The 20,989-nt window shown below is 38.9% G+C and overlaps 1 protein-coding gene across 1 annotated transcript; it reads right to left on the reverse strand.

Annotated features, from left to right (window-relative positions):
- Positions 1–7,487: 7,487 nt before the first annotated feature.
- LOC113628937 (beta-defensin 109-like) lies at positions 7,488–9,906 on the reverse strand. Its single transcript, XM_027123003.1, is given in 3 exon segments — positions 7,488–7,614; positions 7,616–7,691; positions 9,846–9,906. Coding segments are annotated over 3 exon segments (264 nt in total).
- Positions 9,907–20,989: the final 11,083 nt, after the last annotated feature.

A 20,989-nucleotide genomic window follows, 5' to 3' on the forward strand; every position in this document is an offset into this window, starting at 1 on the left:
GGTTGAATGCCCGGTAGAGAAGTGAATAATCAGGAATAGCGGGATTCAGGGCCTTTTATTTACTTCTGGAGACTGAGGTTCCTTTTAGTCAGTGAAGCTTAACAAGTAAGAAAATAAAACAGCTTCCGCTGGAATATTTCCAGGCCCTGAACTCCCTAATTTGGTGACAAATTAACCTAACTGCTGCAGACCAGATGGCTAATCCTTTACTTTTTCTGTGGGCTCTCAAGTTTCTCAGAGGTCAGTATCTTTGGCCAGTCATCTTTTAAAGGGTCACTGAGTGTAATAGTCCTTGTCACCAAAGTCCTCTGAATTGCAAGGGAGCTCTTCCGCAGCAAACTCTTTTCCGCAAGACGGATAAAATAATTGCCTATGGACCACTTCTGAAAAAAAAAGAAGCTATATTTTTAAGGTATTCCTTTAAAAGAGAGGCTGGTATCACATATGTACTATGTTCTTAGTAGCATCTGAAAGGTAAATACACTTAGTTCACATTGAAAACTAGAATTTTCTCATTTGTTATTAATCCTTTGTATAACTGTCCCATATGACAAGATTGATGAGATCAGGAGAGTCAAATAAAGAGCACAGTATTTCCTCAATAGCTGTGTATTGTCTAAACACTATATGCCGAAAGCTTAAAGAGGGACTTCCCTGGCGGTCCAGTGGTTAAGACTCCGTGCTTCCAATGCAGAGGGTGTGGGTTCAATCCTTGGTCAGGAAACTAAGATCCCACGTGCATGGCATGACCAAAAAAATTTTTAAAAAAATAAATAAGAGAATAAATTTTGGGGGAAAAAAACAAAAGCTTAAAGAGATCCCTAACCTTTCCCCCTACCCTACCATATAGAAACAAAGTATAGAAAGCCTAAGTATATGCCTTTGGCCAATAACCAATTGACCTAAAACCAGTTTATCTAAAGTTAATTGACCTATGATCAATGGCTTAATGACACATTTATCTAAATTTACTTATTTTTTCATTTATAAAATTCTATATGTGATATCAGCTTTTTACAGAAAAATTTTATATACTTTTATGTCTTCTATTATGACTACTTTTGATCACTTACATGTTTATTAACTAATGAGTTTATCTATTTTGAAAACTTGAGATACAGTTGACATATAACATTGTGTAACTTTAAGGTGTACGACATGTTGATGTGATACATTTATGTATTGCGGTGTGATTGCCACCACAGTGTTAGCTGACACCTCTATTAGGTCACATAATTATCATTTCTTCTGTGTAGCGAGAACAATTAAGATGTAGTTTCCTATGACTTTGAGGTTTATCGTACAGTGTTGTTGACTATAATCACTATGTTGCCCATTAGATCTCCAGAACTTACTTATCTACTGGTTGTAAGTTTGTACCCTGAAACAGCATCTCCCCGATTCCCCCACTCCCAGCCCCTGGTAGCCACCATTCTACCCTCTGTTGTGGTGAGTTTGGCTTTTTAGATTCCACATCAAAGTGAGATCACACACTATTTGTCTTTCTCTGTCAGACTCATCTCACTTAGCATAATGCCCTCCAGGTACTTCCATGCTGTTGCAAATGGCAGAATTTCATTTTTTTTCTCATGGCTGAATAATATTTCATTGTGTATATACACACACACACACACACACACACACACACACACTTCTTCATCTGCTGATGGACACTTGGGTTGTTGTCATATCTTGGCTATTGTGAATAATGCTGGAAAGATCACGGGAATGCAGATAATTCTTCAAGATCCTGATTTCATTTCCTTTGTATATATGCCCCAAAGTGGGATTGCTGGATCATAGGGTAACGCTATTTTTACTTTTTTGAGGAACCTCCACGCTTTTCCATAGTGGCTGCACCATTTCACATCCTACCAACAGTGCACAAAGGTTCTCTTTTCTCCACATCCTCACCAGCACTTGTTATTTCTTGTCTTCTTGATGACAGCCATTGTAATAGGTGTGAAGTAATCTTTCACTGTGGTTTTGATCTGCATTTCCTGATGATTAGTGATGTTGAGACTCTTTTCATGTACCTGTTGGTCATTTGTATGTTTGGGAAAATCTCTGTTTAGTTCCTCTGTTCATTTTTTAAAAATTGGGTTATTTGGTTTTTGTTATTGAGTTGTATGAGTTCTTTATATATTTATAAATATTAACTTTTATCTGATATATCATTTGCAAATATTTTCTCCCATTGTGTAGATTGCCTTTTCATTTTTGTAGATTGTTTCTTTTGCTGTGCAGAGCTTTTTAGTTTGATGTAGTCCTGCTTGTTAATTTTTGCTTTTGTTGATTGTGTATTTGGTGTCATATCCAAAAAATCGTTGCCAAGAAAATGTCAAGGAGATTTTTCCCTGTTTTCTTTTAGGAGTTTTATGGTATAAGGCCTTATGTTTAAATCTTTAATTCATTTCAAGTTAATTTTTTGTGAGTGGTGTAAGGTAGGGGCACAATTTCAGTGTTCTGCATGTGATTATCCAGTTTTCCCAATACCACTTGCTGGAGAGACTGTCATTTCCTTACCGAGTATTCTTGGCTCCCTCATCAAGCATTAGTCGACTGTATATGCAGAGATTTATTTTTGGACTCTCTATTCTCTTCCTTTGGTCTCTGCATCTGTTTCTATGCCAAAAGCATTTTATTATTTTAATTTTTGATGCTATTTTAAGTAGAATTTCTTTTTATATTTTCTTTTCAGATAATTATTTGTTAGTGTATAGAAACACTACTGATTTTCACATGTTGATTTTGTATCCTGCAACTTTACTGAATTCATTGACTAGGTCTTACAGTTTTTTGGTGGACTCTTTAGGATTTCCTATATATAAAATGTCATCTGAAAATAGAGACAATTTTACTTGTTGGTTTCCAATTCTAAAAGCTTTTAATTTCTTTTTCTTGCTTGATTTCTCTGGCTAGGAATTCCAGTACTGTGTTGAATAAGAGTGGTGAGAGTGGGCACCCTTGTCTTGTGCCTGATCTTAGAGTGAAAACTTGTAACCTTTCACCATTGAGTATGATTTTGGCTGTGGGTTTGTCGTATATGGCCTTTATTATATTGAAATACTTCCCATCTATACCTAAGGTGTTACAAGATTTTATCATGAATGAATGTTAAATTTTGTCAAATGCTTTTTCTGCATCTATTTAGATGATTGCATGATTTTTATCTTTCATTCTATTAACTTGATGTATCACATTTATTGATTTGCATGTTATTAACCATCTTTGTATCCCAATGATAAATCCCATGTGATCATGGTGAATGATTCTTTTAATGTGCTGCTGAATTCAATTTAGTACTAGTATTTTATTGAGATTTTTGTATCTTTAGGTAGATTTGTCTGTAGTTTTCTTCTAGTGTCCTTTTCTGGCTTTGGTATGAGGATAATGCTGACCTCATAAAATGAGTTTGGGAGTGTTTTCACCTCTTCAGTTTTGGGGAAGAGTTTGAAAAGGACTGGCATTAATTCTTCCTTAAATGTTTGGTAAAATTCACCAGTGAAGCCATCTGGTTTTTGATTACTGAATTAATATCCCTTCTAGTAATTGGTCTGTTAAGATTTTCTATTTCTTCTTCATTCAGTCTTGGTAGGTTGTATATTTCTAAGAATTTATCCATTTCTTCTAGGTCTAGTTTCTTGGCATAGAGTTATCATAGTAGCCTCTTATGATCCTTTGGATTTTGGTGGTCTCAGTTGTAATGTTTACTTTTTCATTCATAATTTTGTTGATATGGATCCTCTCTCTTTTTTTCCTTGTTTAGCCTAGCTGAAGGTTTGTCAGTTTTGTTTATCTTTTCAAAGAACCAACTCTTAGTTTTGTTAATCATTTCTATTATGTTCCTGTTCTCTATTTCATTTATTTCTGCCTTAGTCTTTATTATTTCCTTCCTTCTGCTAACTTTGGTCTTGGTTTATTCTTCTTTTCCTAGTTCCTTGAAGCATGGAGTTAGGTTGTTTATTCGAGTTTTTTCTTGTTTCTTAATACAGGCATTTATGGCTATGAACTTCCCTCTTAGAACAGCTTTTGCCGCATCCAATAAGTTTTGGTATATTGTGTTTCCATTTTTTTCTCTCAAGATATATTTATAATTTCCCCTTTAATTTCTTCTTTTATACATTGGTGGTTCAGGAGAGTATTGTTTAATTTTCAGGTATTCATGAATTTTCCAGTTTTCCTCCTGTTACTGATTTCTACTTTCATACCACTGTGGTCAGAGAATATACGTAGGACTTCAATCTTCTTGAATTTGCCAAGACTTGTTGTGTGGCCTAACATGTTATCTAGTTGAGAAAATGCTACATGTGCACCTATCTATCCATTGTTGAGAGTGGGGTAAATATATCATTTCATCCTCTCCTGGTCTGAGAAGTTTCTGTTGAGAATTCTGCCCTTCTGTTGAGGGCCTCCTGGGAAGTGGCCATGATGCTTGGGAAGCTAGATGTCCACATCAGGCTCTCTTTTTCCCACTGGAGAATCATAGGTCCACGGGGGCTTTCTTGGTCTGGTTCTGTGCCAGCCTCGGGGAGGGGTGATGAGGTTAGAGTGTAGCGATCCATTTACCTTCTAATACCATCCTTCTCAGTGTTTGCGGTCCAAAGAATTTCTTCAGACTCACCCCCTGTTCTGCAGTGGTGTCTAATCTGTGGATATTTGCTAGTTTGTCTTCTTGTGAGGGAGACTGAAGTCAGGAACGACTTATATAACCATCTCAATAACCAAAAATAGGATACTGATGTCAGAAGGCAGGACCTACTGTCTAATGGAAAAATTACTTTCAGAGACCATAGGCTGCCCCTCCAATCGCTTTGCATCCCAGAGTACAAAGGTCTGGGGGTTAGAATGATTTCAAAAGAGGGGCCACCTGCTGCCTGGTGCCACCTCACATTACGGACTCTCTCCCTGCTGCTGTGGTCCTCAGCAGCCCCAGGTACAGCTCCAGAAGTCCTTGATGTGGTGTGTGCTGTGCACAGCAAAGCTGTGGGTGCATGGCTGCCTCTGCCTAGATTTCAGAAGATGCTCTAGAGAGCTGTGGGTCCCAGGCAGAGAACTGCTGCTGAGGCGTGATCACCACTGACAGCCCCCCTTTAGGGCAAAGCCCAGTGGAGCCATATGCGCATGGTTCCCCCAAACTCCAGGCATGCAATTATAGCTCAGGAGAGCGGCCCGTGTACCCCTCAATGCAGGGAGCTGTGGGGGCGGGGCTGCTTGGAACCTCGGAGGCCCCAGCCCTGAACAGGAGTGTCTGGAGAATGGGACTTACGCCTGGATCTCTTGACTGGACTCCAGACTCTCATAAAGATCTTTCCATCCGTGTATAGTTGTTAAATTAGCCTTTGTGTGAGAAGAGGGGGTCTGGGACCTGCTGTTCTGCAGGTTTGCTTCCTGGAATATTTATGACGATCCTCTCTATTCAGATATTCCTATTCTAGCGTTTAAAGTCTGAACAAAAGAATTGGAAGCATGAAACACACACACACAATGTCTCCCACAGAAGTTAGCCAACATGTTGAATTATTAGAGCAAGTGTGGCATGTCCAACCGTCAAAAGGATTTAGACAGGATGCTAAGGACTGATGTAAATTAAGTATAAGAAGGATATTTTTATTAAAAAGGATGAAAAAATGCCAGAGACAAGACTTTATTACTGTACATGACTAACTAAAAGGTATTTGTAGGGAGACAGACACAAGTCAGGAGATTATTCTATATTTGGCAAGAGAAAAAAGAGAAAAACTATGATGAATACATCAGTGTTTCCAGAGTCTTTTGGAACACACCATGAGGTTGCTTCTTCTAGGGACTAGAGAGTCTGCTCATCCTGTTTTGATAGCACTTGTAATGTAGTCGAAGCCTGCTGTTCTCTTAAGGTTTTGAAATCTTTCCTACGTACCTGTAAGGGTTTTGCTATTCTCTTATAATCCCCCATCCGCAGCCCAGAACTGTGATTGCATCTCATTAGGATAACAGTCTTTAAGGTATTTTTTCCTTAGTTATTTAAGACATCATGTTTCCATGATAAATCAGGAAAACAAGCGGACTTGCCAGCAAATTCCGAATTCTAGATAACAGGTGCCATGGTGTTTTAAATGAGCTAAAGCCAGATTGAGGACCTCTTCTGAGCTCTGAGACTCACGAGCGCTCACAGGCAGCTAGTCTAAGCTGAGGCACCCAATTCTGCGGAGTCCAGGTATAGATCAGTAATATAGGGGCGAGATTGACTTGGTAGAGAGTCCCGGTTTCCCACCTGTATCCAAAAAGGACATAGTCTTTGTAAACTAAACGCAACTCAGGTGAGGTGCTTATATCCATATTCTCGCCAGATGGTGGAGATGAGGTAGGGAGGGAGAAATGAAAGCAAACCATTAAGCTGTCTCACCACTTACACACTTAGTTCCTTACCTACAGTATACCTCTGCTGTTTTAAGGTCAATTTTGCCCTAAATTGAGTAAAGATTATACCAAATTATTATGGGAAATGTCCATACTCTGAGAATCAAAAAAAAAAAAACCAAAACATAAAGACTTCATAAATACTGCATTATAGGAAGAGAGAAAGGGAGTCTTCACTACCAGAGCACATTTCCTTAATCATCGAGGTTTTATATATGACTGAAAAGTAAGACTCCTTCTAAGAACTGCTTTGAGGTATATAGTTTACTCAAGTCCTAAGGACATTCAGGAAAGGAAAGTGAGACCTTATGACACTAGGGAGGAAGATGAAGTTGTAGCGCAAGTTGTGAAGCATCAAAAATCGATTTAAAAGGGGTATTGACAGCAGACCCTTGGAAGAGGTTACTATGTTTTTTACAGTAAAATGTTTAGGTTCTATAAAAGGGAATTATTTGTGTTGAGGAGTAAAATATTGAGAATCTCTAAATGATCACAATGTTTCCTCACAGCGGTAGAATATCAAAATCTTTGTTGTTGTTGTTAATTGAGGTTTTATTTGTTAGGGTACTTACTTCTGTTGGTCTTCAACCTTTCATTCTCCTTGTTTTCATCTTTCCAGTTATCTGCCATGCAGTTACAATCCTTACATATCATCCCAGATTATTTCCTCTTGCCTGATTCCAATTTTCTCCCCTTTCCCTGTTTACATCTCCTCCCCTCCCTGATATTTTCTAGATTTCTTCTATATTTGACCTTTGCATTTCCTTTGTACTCTCTGTGCGTCTATTTAATTATGTTGCATATAACTATATTTTCATCTTTGCAACTTGGTTAATCTTTTGATCTATCTGTGACAAATTTTTTAAAAATTTGTCAAATAAATGGGCTTTCTTACCTCTAAAGAGATTGTTTGGATCTGAAAATGAGTCACAAAGAAGTAGTGTCTGGGTAGATTTTAAATCAATATGTATTTATTTATTTTTCTTGACAAGGGATAATAGAAGTTGATAATAAAGCTAGCAGTGTTTAATATGTATATTTTAAATTTTTAGATACAAAGACGTTTCCTTTTGATGTTTTTCCAAGTTTCATTTCAATTTATGCTTAATGGGTGGTTGATAATCTGAATAGATAATGGACGTTGGAGTTGGCAGAAGAATCCACCACTGGCGACAGCATTTCCACCGTCTTCGGTAGGCACCAATTATATCCTGTTATCTTGCAGGTGTCTCTTCTGCAAAGGCCAGAGAGATTGAAACAGTGGTTTTCAGCAGAAGCCAAAGCACTTCTTACTGCAGAAGAAGAGTCAGTGAGATCATTAGTCCATGAATGGAATATAAACCTGTAAACTTAAGCGTGAGAGTAGAAGAGTTCTAGGAAGAGCATTTCTACATGGAGAAAAGAAGCTGGACAAAGGGTCCATTCAGTTGCTTCGTCACATTCACTGACTCCTTTTTACCCAACAGCCAAAATATTAACAAACCCCTCCCTCCTTTTCTTATATGTTTTTGGCATTTTGTTAATTTAGTCTTCAAACATAACTTTGGTAAATGTCAAAGTGAAACAACGAGGGGATGGACAAAATATATGTTCTAAATACACCAGTGTCTTTATTATTTTAATCCTTTCTATGGATCTTCAACCAATATTTGCCAGATGTCTTCTATTCACCAGGCATTTTTCTTTGTACTAGCAATAGAACAGCGGAAATGGCAGAAATATTCTCACAGCACTTATATTCAGTGAGGAAAATCTGACCATACAAAAATAGAATGATAAGGTAATTTCAGAAAGTGATAAGTGGTCAGAACACAATAATACAGTAATGGGCCAGATATAGTCTGGAGGGTGGAGTTGATAAAATGGACCGAGAAAGGCTTTCTGAGGATACAGCATTTGAGCTGAGATGTGAATGCTGAAAATGAGAAAGACAGGCAGATACCCACGTGAGGGTATGGTAGGCATGTAGAATAGCAGGAGCAAGGTCCCTTGCTTAGTTTACTTGAAGAACAGAAAGACCTGTGTGGATGGAGCATATTGGGAAAAAAATAAGTTTGATGAGAAATGAGGTGACTTTGGTTAAACAGGATCAAGGTCACTTTGCACTTGTAGGTCACAGGAAGCTTGCAGATCCATACAGCTGTCATTGTAGCTGCCTTCCGTCACTTCTATGTGCTCGTTCTTTTCTTAAAATGTTTAGCATTTCCGGACTTCCCTGGTGGTCCAGTGGTAGAGAATACGCCTTCCAATGCAGGGGACGCGGGTTCGATCCCTGGTCAGAGAACAAAGATCCCACATGCCGTGGGGCAACTGAGCCCATGCGCCACAACTACAGAGCCCACGCACCCTGGATCCTGCATGCCACAACTAGAGAAGAGAAAACCTGCACGCAACAACGAGAGAGAAGCCCACGTGCCTCAACAAAAGATCCCGCCTGCCTCAACGAAGATCCCGCCTGCCACAACTAAGACCCGATGCAGCCAAAAATAAATAAATAATAAATCTTTAAAAAAAAAAAGAAAAGTTTAACATTTCACCTCCTCTTTCCTTTAGATAAGGGGTAGGGGAGGATTTCAGGAAAAAAGAGCCTGTGGGTACTCAGTCGTGGTACAGGTTTATTCTAAACAAATAGAAAACCTCTCAATCTCTTCATGCTTCAATGAGCTCAGAAAGAAGAAGTTATTTTTTCTTTCCAAATGTAGATGTGATCTACCTAACTCAAAGGACGGAGAAGTTTTCATCATGGAGTGTATCAATTAGAGGAAAAGTAAGTTTGTGGACATTCTAAATAATCCTTTCAGTTGTATCTAAAAAGTAAAGGGTATTAGAACGCTGAAAATTGGTCATTGTGTCCAGACCATTTTATCCTCCAGATGACTTGTATGGTAGAAAAGCTAATTTAATAAATAACTCTCTAGTGGTAGAGCTGATGCCACAGTCCTCAACATAAACTGGCCCTCCAGTAGAAAATCCACCTAAAACAAGGGTTAGGAAACGGACAGTTAATAGCTTCACTTTGGACTCATCTGTGTGTTGAGAATTTGCATAGTGTCAAGGTTTTACCACTCAAGAAATAACTCAAGGTCCATTTAATAATTATGGGGTCTATTAAATAAGATAGTTTTTGGTGTCATCACATTAGTTTTATTTATATTTGCCTATCGAGACCATTCCTAGCCAAGAATAATAAGTCAATATTTTTAGATTAAAATTTAGTGATGATGTTCCTGTTCACTGTGACAGAATGACGTAGACAATATACCCACTTAATCAAGTAACTTAAATGTGTATCTGAGGGGAGAATGGAAAGGAAAATAAACATTGACACCTGAGAAACATTATTTTTTAACTAGGAAGAGGACGGTATTGCCTTAACCAAGTTAAAGTTTGTCTGAACACAAAAATCCATTTAGTGTCTCATAGTACAATATCAACCTCGATCTCACGACGGTCAGAAAGAAAAGAAGAACGTCCACGGTCGGCACTACATGAACATAGCTCTGACATGTTTGAACCACGCCAAAAGTCATAAGGAGGAAAGTCAGTGAGGGCTTGAGCCTGCTGTGTTTCCTCTCCTTCTGTAACTCCCCAGACGCCATTGGAATGGTGTAAGTAGCATTTTGAGAGAATCTATAGGGGTGCCAGAAATCCCCGGGTACCATCAATGTATCAGAAACAGAAATAACTGAAAGATGCAAACCAAACATGATCAGGTTGAAAGAAAGATTTAAACTTTGCCAAGATTACAGGTTCAATGCTCTCAAATGACTGCTGTTATAGAAAAAATAGACCCTAGAGAATATCTTTGAAATTTTTCTGTTCTTGAAAATGGTAGGGCAATTTCCTGAAATACTCCCTTCTTCAAGGAGAAAAGTCTGTGAACTGAAGCTTGAGCAGTAGGCCCTCTGTATTGGTCAGCTTGGTGAGTGCAGGGCTTTCCGGAAGGTCAGTGCTATCATCACCCGTCCTAATGGGGGACTGACTCGGGTTTGCCACATTGCCAGCTGGTTAAGACTGGAACCCAGGAACCGAGACAAAGAGGGAAGAGGTTTCAGAGCAGTAGCTTTGGTTGGTAGCAGAGACACATTGTCAAATGAGACTGTAAGAAAATGGCAGGCTGAGTATAAGCAATGAATTCATTATGAAAGAAGATCAGGAAGGCCAGACGCCGTTGAGTACAAGTTAATGGAATAAATAACATACTTGGATCCTCAGGGACTATTGGAGTCACCCATGTGAGCAAAGAATTATGTTCCTGCCCTGACAAAGAGAGCAAGCTGGGTAATTTGTAGATCACAGTTTTTAAGAGCCCCTCAGAGATCTGGGTTCTCAAAGAAAGCTAGTTAACTAAAATCCAAAGTCATAAGGTCGTACTAAAATGGAGGGGGTGTGACATCACAAAGGGGACGGTGTATGTCTTTCGGGCACCTCTCAAAGGTCTTATCTTTATTCTTAGAACATGCTAGCTTCCGTTTCCAGACTATCTTCAACTTCTTCTGAAGTTTCACAGACTCTTCTCTCTAAAGGATTCTGGAAAATGACAAAACGAGTCACAGCTCATATTGTCCTCACGTGAAATAACACAAATGGAAAAAAAGAGCCATTTGCACTCTTGCTTGCTACAAATACTTAGCATATATACACTTGACCAGACACTGTGTCACTGGATCGGAGATGGAAGCATTGCCTGCTAGTGTGAACCACGTTTTCTTCCAGATAAGGACTCATTTTCTCGCCAATAAACTTGACCTTCAAAATAATGATTTGGGGTTACTCCAGCATACTATCACACATAGGGGACTGATGATTGTAGGCAGTGAAAATGGTAAATGCAGTAAAGTTTCCATGGAGGTGTATTTCCACACACACACACACACACACACACACACGCACATATATGTATATCTCCCATTTCCTTCACTCCTCAGCTCTTGGTCACCATGATTCTACTCAATATTTCTATTGAGTTTAACTGTTTTAGAGTCCACATGTAAGTGAAATCATGCAGTATTTATCTTTCTCATTTCACTTAGCATAATGTCTCCACGTTCATCCACCTTGTTGCAAATATATATGTATATCAAATCATCATGTTGTACACCCTAAATACATACAAAGTTTATTTGACAATAAGGCTGGAAAAAACTTGTTTAAAAAAACGCAAAAAACCTTATGACCTGATTTTAGTCACAACATTACGATGTTGAAAGGGGACCTCATTTTGTTCCTGTCCAAATCTCAAACAAAGAAACACAAAACCAAACATTCTCATCCCTGTGTTTCCTTTCTTGGTGAATGCCCTTTTACTTTATTCAGGAACCCAGTGCATCCATTTGTTCATTAAGTATAGTCAGTTATAGCTCTTCCATATTCCTTTCACTTGTCACCTTCTCTTAACCCAGAGTTTGCCGTCCAGTTGTTCTGTCTCAGCTCAGTCCCAGTGATCATTCCCTTCCAGGCCGCCCCTTCCTGTCTGTCTTCTTCGTTGCCCAAAGACAGGTGTCTAAACTCAGACGAGTTTGTCCATTCCATTATGAGGACAAGCCAGTGCATACAGCCCCTCCTACCTTAGCATGTGCTGTCAGGGCACTCATGGGCGCCTCTGATTCTCCTCACCAGACTGCGGGCGTGATCGCTTCAGCTAACATCACTGTGCTTTAACCCACCACCATCAGTATACCGTGGTCATCACATCTTGGCGTCTTTCCTCATGTTATTTCATTTGTCTGAATTCCCCTCCACTCTCATCTCTAGTCCTCAGATTCACCTCACAAATCATTTTTCATTTATAAATATATATAATCATGATTTCTTTTGTAAAGTTGGTGTTATGTTGTGGGTTTTTTGTTTATACTTTGACTAATTTCACAAAAAGAATTAGTCCTCTTTCTCTGTAACCCCGTGTTTCCAAATAGTCATGCTTTAACTTTCCACTTATTTTGGTATAATCATTTTTCCTATGTTTGTCTCTTCCCATAAAACTTTAAGATCCTTGTGAGTAGTTATGTGGCTTACGTGTGTTTTAGACCGGAAACTCAGAAGAGTGACTGGAAGATAGTATACTCAGATATAAGATGACTGACAAATAACTTTATTGAAAACTGAATAAGCAGATATTTTCAAATGACCATTTGGGGTTGAAAAGTTAGAGGTGAAACTGCAAATTGGGAATCTCTTCCACAGAGGACTCAGAAGGAGGGATCAAAGTGAAAGATGAAGACATATAAGCAAAGAAAAGGAATAGGTGGGCCATGGGCTGGAACCAGCAGAAGAGAAGGAGGAAGAAGGTCGCCTCTGGACTGCTTAAGTCTCAGAGCTCAATAGATATAGACAGATTATAGATGACTGATAGATACAATAGATAATAAATAATAGATAAATGATAGATATAGATAGATAGGTAGATACAGATAGATAGATACAGATATATAGGAGCTGAAATGTCTCTTACAGAGACATTTATCATGGAGTATTCATTGTTTTTCCTTCTTCCAACAATCAGCATAAAGTTGAAAAAGAACCATCATGTGTTTGTTTATCACAGGGAATACTCTTGAACTAATGATTGCTTCATATTTCTTTATTCTTTCTCTTTCCCTCATTCTCCCATTCTGTTCTCTCATTCATTCTCTCTCCTGCCCATCCCCTCCCCCGGTCTCCCAACCCCATCTCTCTCTCTTACACACACACAAACTCGCACACATAATTGTATGCAAGGTAGATAGGGTCACTTCCACGGCTACTTTAAATGTTGTTATACATTTATCTTTTTAACATATGGCTGGAAAAGACCTGAAATACAATTGTAACACCCTCATGATCCTCCCACCTGAACTTGTGCCCTATTAAAGCATGTTTGCTAGAGGACAGATGCGTACGTGTATTATTCGCTATCTGTTGCTATATAGCGTATTACCAAGAGTCAGTAGCTTAAAACAGTAAGCAGTTACTAACGTAATATACGTGGTGAGACAGATAAGTGTCTCTGGCTCAAGAGCTCCTACAAGGTTGCTGTAAAATTGGGGGCCTGACTGGAGGTTCATCTGAAGGCTGGGGTGCAAAGGAATCTGCTTCCAAGCTCACTCACTCACTCATGCAGTTGTTCACAGGCTTCACGTCTTCACTGGCCATTTGCTAACGTCATCAGTCCCCTGCCACATGGGTCTTCCCATAAAGGAACCCAGCAGACCATGCGGATATCCTAAATCTGTGGGAGACGCATAACACTAACTCCTGCTTTCTCATCCATTGAGTTACCACCACATTGCATACTTTTGTCCCTGGAGATTTCCTGTGGAAGACTGAGTTAATTCTCTTTCTGTTAGACTCCACTAATCATGAACAAACCACAGGTCCAGGGAGCATCATAAAAGGCCATGGATCTGCCATGCTCAGTGACCCCAGGCCCCGACCATGTTGATGACGCTTCCCTTCAGCTGCCGTTCATCCATGAGACTCCATGTGCTTCTCTCCATGCTCCTCTTTTTGACTCTCTTATCCCCAGGTAAGGTGGTGGCTGATTACCTGGGTCTGCAGTTTAGACGGCTATTGGGCAGGTCAGACAAGACCCTGGAATCAGTCTTACAGATTCGTAAACCTCGTATCAACAGCTTCCCTGGGATTACAATGGGGGAGGAGAGGAAAGAGACCTTTCCTTTGCCATTAGCCAAATTGCCTGATGAGGTCACATTCCGCTTTATCCTTACTTTGTGTCTTGGGATGCCTAGGTGAGGCACAGCAATTTATTTGTAGGTAGGTAGATCTGAAAGGATTGGATTTCATCAGCATCTATCATTTTATCTATTCAGTAGGTCGGAAAAAGAAATGGACAGAGTCTTATCAACAGGGGTTAGTGCTAAGAGGTGTCCTGGGGAACTCTGTCCTGTAGGTGTTTGTCTCCTTAAGGAATGGAGACATCAGCATAACGAGTACAACTCTCGCTATGGGAGAGGCATGTCCATAATTGTAGGAGTAGGGTGAGCATTTTTAAAATCCAAACTAGACACTTTTGGAAAGTGAAAGAAGCAGTCTTTTTGTTGTTGTTGTTGTTGTTGTTGTTGCGGTACGCGGGCCTCTCACTGTTATGGCCTCTCCCGCTGCGGAGCACAGGCTCCGGATGCACAGGCCCAGCGGCCATGGCTCACGGGCCCAGCCGCTCCGTGGCATGTGGGATCCTTCCGGACCGGGGCACAAACCTGTGTCGCCTGCATCGGCAGGCAGACTCAACCACTGCGCCACCGGGGCAGCCTAAAGAAGCAGTCTTATAACTGTATCAGAACTAAGGCATAAACCAGAACTGTCTCATCTAAACTGGCCACTGGGCCACTCTATGTAAATGGCACAGACCCAGAATAGGGTTTCAGAAAGAGGATTACGGTTCCCAGGGAGGGGTTACTGAGAAGATCAAGTGCTGGTCCACAGTCTAGGAAGGGATTCTCACGTTAAATAGCAGTCGCACGGCATAGGTACCCCAACATAAATCTAGTCTCGCAAAAGGAGGCAAGAAGGAGGAAAACACATTTTGGAATACTGACGCATGAGTTCTGTAGGAAGAAAATGACTGGGCTGGGAAATGGAGACAGCAACACAAAATGGGATACTCTGTGATCATGGACGCTTAGGGCTAAGACTGTCAATTAAAAACTATCAGGCTCAAACTCGTCATTTTTAGATAAGATGACTGAGGTCCACAGAAGTACTTCACAATCTATAATTTAAGTATTCATACCTGCATCTGAAAACAACATGTCACGGTTGAGGAGGTTGATAGTCAATTCTGTAGAAAGAGTTTAAATAGTTTGTAGGTCATGTAAGACTAGCTGGTAGCAGTGGGAGCAAACATATTAAGAAGACACATATTGGACACAGTGATCTCTGCATTTCTTTTTTCATTAAAGAGGAATTTGTTTAGAGTATACTAACTGTCAGGCTCTGCTCTAAATTTCCTATTGGCTATCGTATGATTTCAATGAAGACTATGACTAGAACAGAGAAAACTTTCCTGCTTGAATGGTGCTTCCAATGCTAACCTTTATGTTGTTCACATGCTGGTATTCTTTAACCTCTACTCAATTTACTTGCACTCTAAGGACAGACTGACTCAAGTGGCGTGGATTCATTTCCTCTTGACAGAACGGGCCATTAACAAGTCAGACCTATGTGGGCGTCTCCATGCCCCCTGACCAGGGAGGAGCTCTGAGAAAGAGGTTAGGACACGGGGAGGGGGAAGGGTAAGCTGGGACGAAGTGAGAGAGTGGCATGGACACATATACACTCCCAAACATAAAATAGATAGCTAGTGGGAAGCAGCCGCATAGCACAGGGAGATCAGCCTGGTGCTTTGTGACCACCTAGAGGGGTGGGATAGGGAGGGTGGGAGGGACACGCAAGAGGGAAGAGATATGGGGATATATGTATACGTATAGCTGATTCACTTTGTTATACAGCAGAAACTAACACAACACTGTAAAGCAATTATACTCCAATAAAGATGTTGAAAAAAGAAAAACTGGAGGGCAAGTACTATTACAGTTTTAAGAACAACGTAACTTGAAATAAAATATATAAATATGCTGTCAAAATCTAAAGACTTGATAGAAATGGCTCTAAAATTCATGTCTATAATTAGCCATAATATTAAGTAATACAGAACTTTTCCCTATCATTTGCTACTGTTTTAACTTTAAGATATAAGGAAAGAATTACCTATTTTTATTTGGGAAAAACATTTTTACATTTTACATTGTCTTACGTAATAATTCCACGTTATATAAGAGTAATGTTAGCTTATCTGATCAGTAAACCAGTATAAGGAGTATTTTCATTATTTCCTTTCTAGTTATTAAAATGTTTTTGAATTACTTTATACTTTCTTATTTCAATTTTCATTTGTTATTAAATTACAGTTACATGCATTATTATCAAACATACTTATCTGTGCTATTTTAAAATTGTTCAGGATCCTGAGAGGACTCATATGTAGTCAGTTCTTCTTTATGTCATGTGGAAAATAGAAACTGAGTTATATTTCACATTTATAATGTTTAGAATTGAAAGCGTTTGTAGATTTTACCTTAAAAATTGCTGTTTTAGGTGCGCTATAGTCTTAATGTATTTTTACTGCTTGATCTGTCAGTTGTGAGTGAGGAGATGTCGTCTGTATTACTCTTTGTCAATTTATGGTTGGGTAACTAGACGTGTTACCTAGATGTGTTATCTAGGATGATAATAGCAGCAGTAACCATAGCAACGACAGGAGAAACAATAGTAGTAGCAGTTCTATCAGTCAGGATCCAGTCAATTAGAATATACTAGTATTTTGGACAAAGGGGATTTATGTCAGGATTTGTTCAAAGAGAATGCTGAGGGAACCCAGAAATAACTGCAGGAAGTAGATAACACCACTCAGTGGGACAACAAAATGGAAGCAACCAGGAGCCTGGGAAGGAGTCCTGTGACCCTCAGGCCTCGGAGGAGGGGCATGCTGTGCAGCTGTGACTGGTGCCTCTGCAGCTCTAAGGGGAGGCCTTTCAGGGTCAGCCCTCAGATCTATGAGGAAGGGGCATCAACTAGCTGTTGCTGGCATCTGTTTGAGGACATGATGAAATTGGTCCTGGAGTGCCATGAGAAGGTGGACCCTGGGGCCGACCGTTTCTTCTGGATGCAACCTGTCATTGCTGTAGCAGCAGTGACAGGAACAAAAATGAGGAAGGAAGTCCCTCCCCCTTCTCCAAGCTCTACATCCCCCTGTAGTGCCAATTGGCAAAGGAGTCTGGGAAATGTAATTTGCACAGTCCTGGTCCCAGCATCACTGGAGAGCATAGTATCAAGGAAATTGGAACAAAGAGACATTGGGGGAAGTGACGCCACAGTGGGTGCAATGTTATAAAGGTTGAGCAGTCAGATTTTCTTTGATGTGCAGATGTTTCAAGTGATTATGTTGTAAACGCATTTGTAATTTCCTTGACAGATTTTTTTTAAAGTATACATAGTTTAGATTCCTACTTTTAAAATATTTATTTATTTATTTGGTTGCACTTGTTGCTAGGGCAAAATACAAAGAGAAGTATGGAACTGGGAATGAATTAAGTCAGATTCGTTCAGGCAATGGGATCTGATGCTAATTGGGTGAGAAGGTGGTTAGGCACTGAAAAAGATGGAGAAGCAAAAACAGGAGAGAAACAATATGTAAGAATGAAAAATATCACCAATTATGCTGGAGTGTCTGAGAATTACTTTCACATGCTGCATGTCCATGAATTAAACGCACACCATTCTGAAGGATAGTTATGGGAGTGGGTGGATGCCTCACACCTATTTAGGGCTTTCCTAGGAAGGCTACAACATGCTCTTGAGACAAGATATTTATCCTCTTCTGGGTTTTGGTTCTTACCATTTTGTCAAAGCCTGTAGCAGAGTTTTTTCAATCTCAGCACTACTGACATTTTGTGTCAGATAATTCTTTGTCTTGAAGATCATTTCTGTCATTGTAGGATGTTTAGTAACATCCTTGGTCTCTATCCACTAGGTGCCAGTAGCATATTTCTGGTTGTCACAACTGAAAGTATCTCTAGACATTGCCAATTATGTGCCGGGGGCAAAAGCATCTCCAGTTGAGAACTCTGGCTTATAGCATCTGTATCCTCATGCAGGGTTTGTTTTTCTTCTAGCCATTTGGACCAATCCTTAGGGCTAAGTTTTGGCTGTAGGGTCATCAGGTGGTAGCTGACATTGAATGAACCCAGGAAACAGTTTGGGTTATATGAATACATCAGGAGCAGAGCCAGAGGGGATTTTTTTCCATCGCCCAGTATCAGTGCCCACTGTTTTATACTTTGAACTATAAGAGAGGGTGATGTAGGCTTTTCTGCATGACTGGACCTCCTCCAGATTTTTACCTGTCCCTGTAGTGGTGCCAGGCCTCAAAGGTACAGGAAAGGTATGGGGGTGGAAGCTGTGGTTACTCTGGAAGGCCGTGTTCTGGGTGGAGAAATATAGCAGGTTCTTGTAAGTGAACTCTATTCTGACATTCAAGCTTAATGAAAAGAAGACACAAGCTATTAGAAGTCAGATAAAGGGAGCAATAAAAGCAGAAGACAGGAACAGAATTGATATTTGTACTGTCTTTTAAGTCAGATTTATTGAAATGTCTTACACAACAGACATCTGAATTTTATTCCTTAAAAATTAGCTCAATTCTATGAGATTTAAAAAATCCATATAGTTATATAACCAACACCACAATCAATACATAGAACAGTTCTATTACCTACAAAATTCCCCTCACATCCTTTTGTGGTCAACGTCTCCTGTTCCTAGCCCCTGACAATGTCTTATCGTTCTGTCCCTATAGTTTGTCTTTTCTTCTTTCTTATTTATTTCTTCTTAAGTGAGTTTTGTTAGTTTGTTTCTTTAAAAGAATTTGCCTATTTTTATTGATCTTGTTGGATTTATGGACATATGGTTATGCCTAATAATGCCTGGTTATTCATCTTATATCTGTAGGATATGATGTCCTTTCTTTCATGGCTGGCATTGGTAATCTGTGTTCTTTCTGTCTATCTCTCTCAGATCAGAATGGTAAGACATTTAGAAATTTTATTCATCTTTTCAAAGAACCAATTTTTGATTTCTTTTTTGTTCTCTATTGATTTTCTGTTTAACTTCTTTTATTATTTACATTAATCTCCTGCTTTTCTTGTTTTAGATTTAATTTGCTCTTCTTTGATGATATAAGCATTTGGATACTATACATTTATTTCAAAATGCTACTGGAGCTTTATTCCACACAGTTTGTTATGTTGTATTTTTATTTTTACTCAATTCAAATGCTTATTCATTTTTATCCAGAAGTGTGTTGTTTAATTTCCAAATATATGGGAATTTTCTAGGTACTGAGTGTTGATTTCTGGTTTAATTCTATTAAGGTCACAGAGCATATTTTATATGATTTGGATAATTTTATGTCTATCAAGACTTGTTTTGTGGCCCAGAATACAGTTTATATTGGTAAGTGCACACTTAGAAAGAATGTTTATTCTGCTGTTGTTGTGGGAAGTTTTTAAACAATATTAATTAGATTAAGTTTGTTGTTAGTATTGTCCAGGTCTTTTATATACTTACTGAATTTTTTGTCCTCTTATTTTATTGATTACTGAAAAAGAAATGATTTTTTTATTGAGATGTAATTGACATACAACATTATATTTCAGGTATACAACATAATGATTCAATATATGTATATGTTGGGAAGTGATCACCACAATAATTCTAATTAACATCCATCACAATGCATGGCTACAAACTCTTTCCTTGTGATGAGAACTTTAAGATCTACTCTCTTACCAGCTTATCTACTCTCTTATCAAGCATGCAGTACAGTATTATTAGCTATAGTCACCCATGCCGTACGTTACGTCCCTAGGACTTATTTATTTATTTATTTATTTTTGCGGTACGCAGGCCTCTCACTGTCGTGGCCTCTTCCGTTGTGGAGCACAGGCTCCGGATGCACAGGCTCAGTGGCCATGGCCCACGGGCCCAGCCGCTCCGCGGCATGTGGGATCCTCCCAGACCGGGGCACGAACCCATGCCCCTGCATCGGCAGGCGGACTCTCAACCACTGCGCCACCAGGGAAGCCCTAGGACTTATTTATTTTATAACTGGAAGTTTGTATCTTTTGACTGTTTCACCCTTTTTACCCACCCCCAACCCTTTGACTCTAGTGACAACCAGTCTGTTCTTTGTATCTATGAATTTGTTGTTTTTTTGGTTTGATTTTTCTTTTGGATTCCACATATAAATGAGATCATACAGTATTAAACTTATTGCATGTAGCATAATGCCATCAAGGTCCATCCATGTTGTCACAAATGGCAGGATTTCATTCTTTTTTATGGCTTAATAATATTTCATCATATATATAATGTGTATCACATTTTCCTTATTCATTCATCTATAAGTGGACAAAGGTTTTTTCCATGTCTTGGTTATTGTGAATAATGCAATGAACATGGGGGTGCAAATATATTTCTGAGTTAGTGTTTCTGTTTCCTTAAAATAAACCCCAGAAGCAGAATTATTGTATCATATGGTAGTTTTATTTTTAAAATAGTCTTTGCACATGAAATAACCTTATATATAGAAAACCCTAAAAGACTCCATGAATAACTGTTAGAACTAATAAATGAATTAAGTAAAGTTTCAGGATACAAAATCAACATACAAAACTTAGTTGCATTTCTATATGTTAAAAATGAACTATCTGAAAAATTAAGAAAACAATTTTATTTGTGATAACATCAAAAACAATAAAAGACTTATGAGTATATTTAACCAAAGAATTGAAACACCTATACACTGAAAATATAAGACAACAATGAAAGAAATTGAAGAAGATACAAATAAATGAAAAGATGTCCCAGAAAAATTAATATTCTTAAAATATCCATGCTACTGAAAGCAATCTACAAATTTTGTGCAATTCCCATCAAAATTCCAATGGCATTTTTCACAGAAAAAGAAAAAACAAATTCTAAAGTTCATATAGAACCACAGCAGAACATGAATAGCCAAAGCCATCAGCTAGAA

The sequence above is a fragment of the Aethalodelphis obliquidens genome, unplaced genomic scaffold (assembly GCF_003676395.1).
Source record: "Aethalodelphis obliquidens isolate GAN/ISIS:26980383/991018 unplaced genomic scaffold, ASM367639v1 scaffold25, whole genome shotgun sequence".
NCBI classification, from domain to species: Eukaryota; Metazoa; Chordata; class Mammalia; order Artiodactyla; family Delphinidae; genus Aethalodelphis; species Aethalodelphis obliquidens.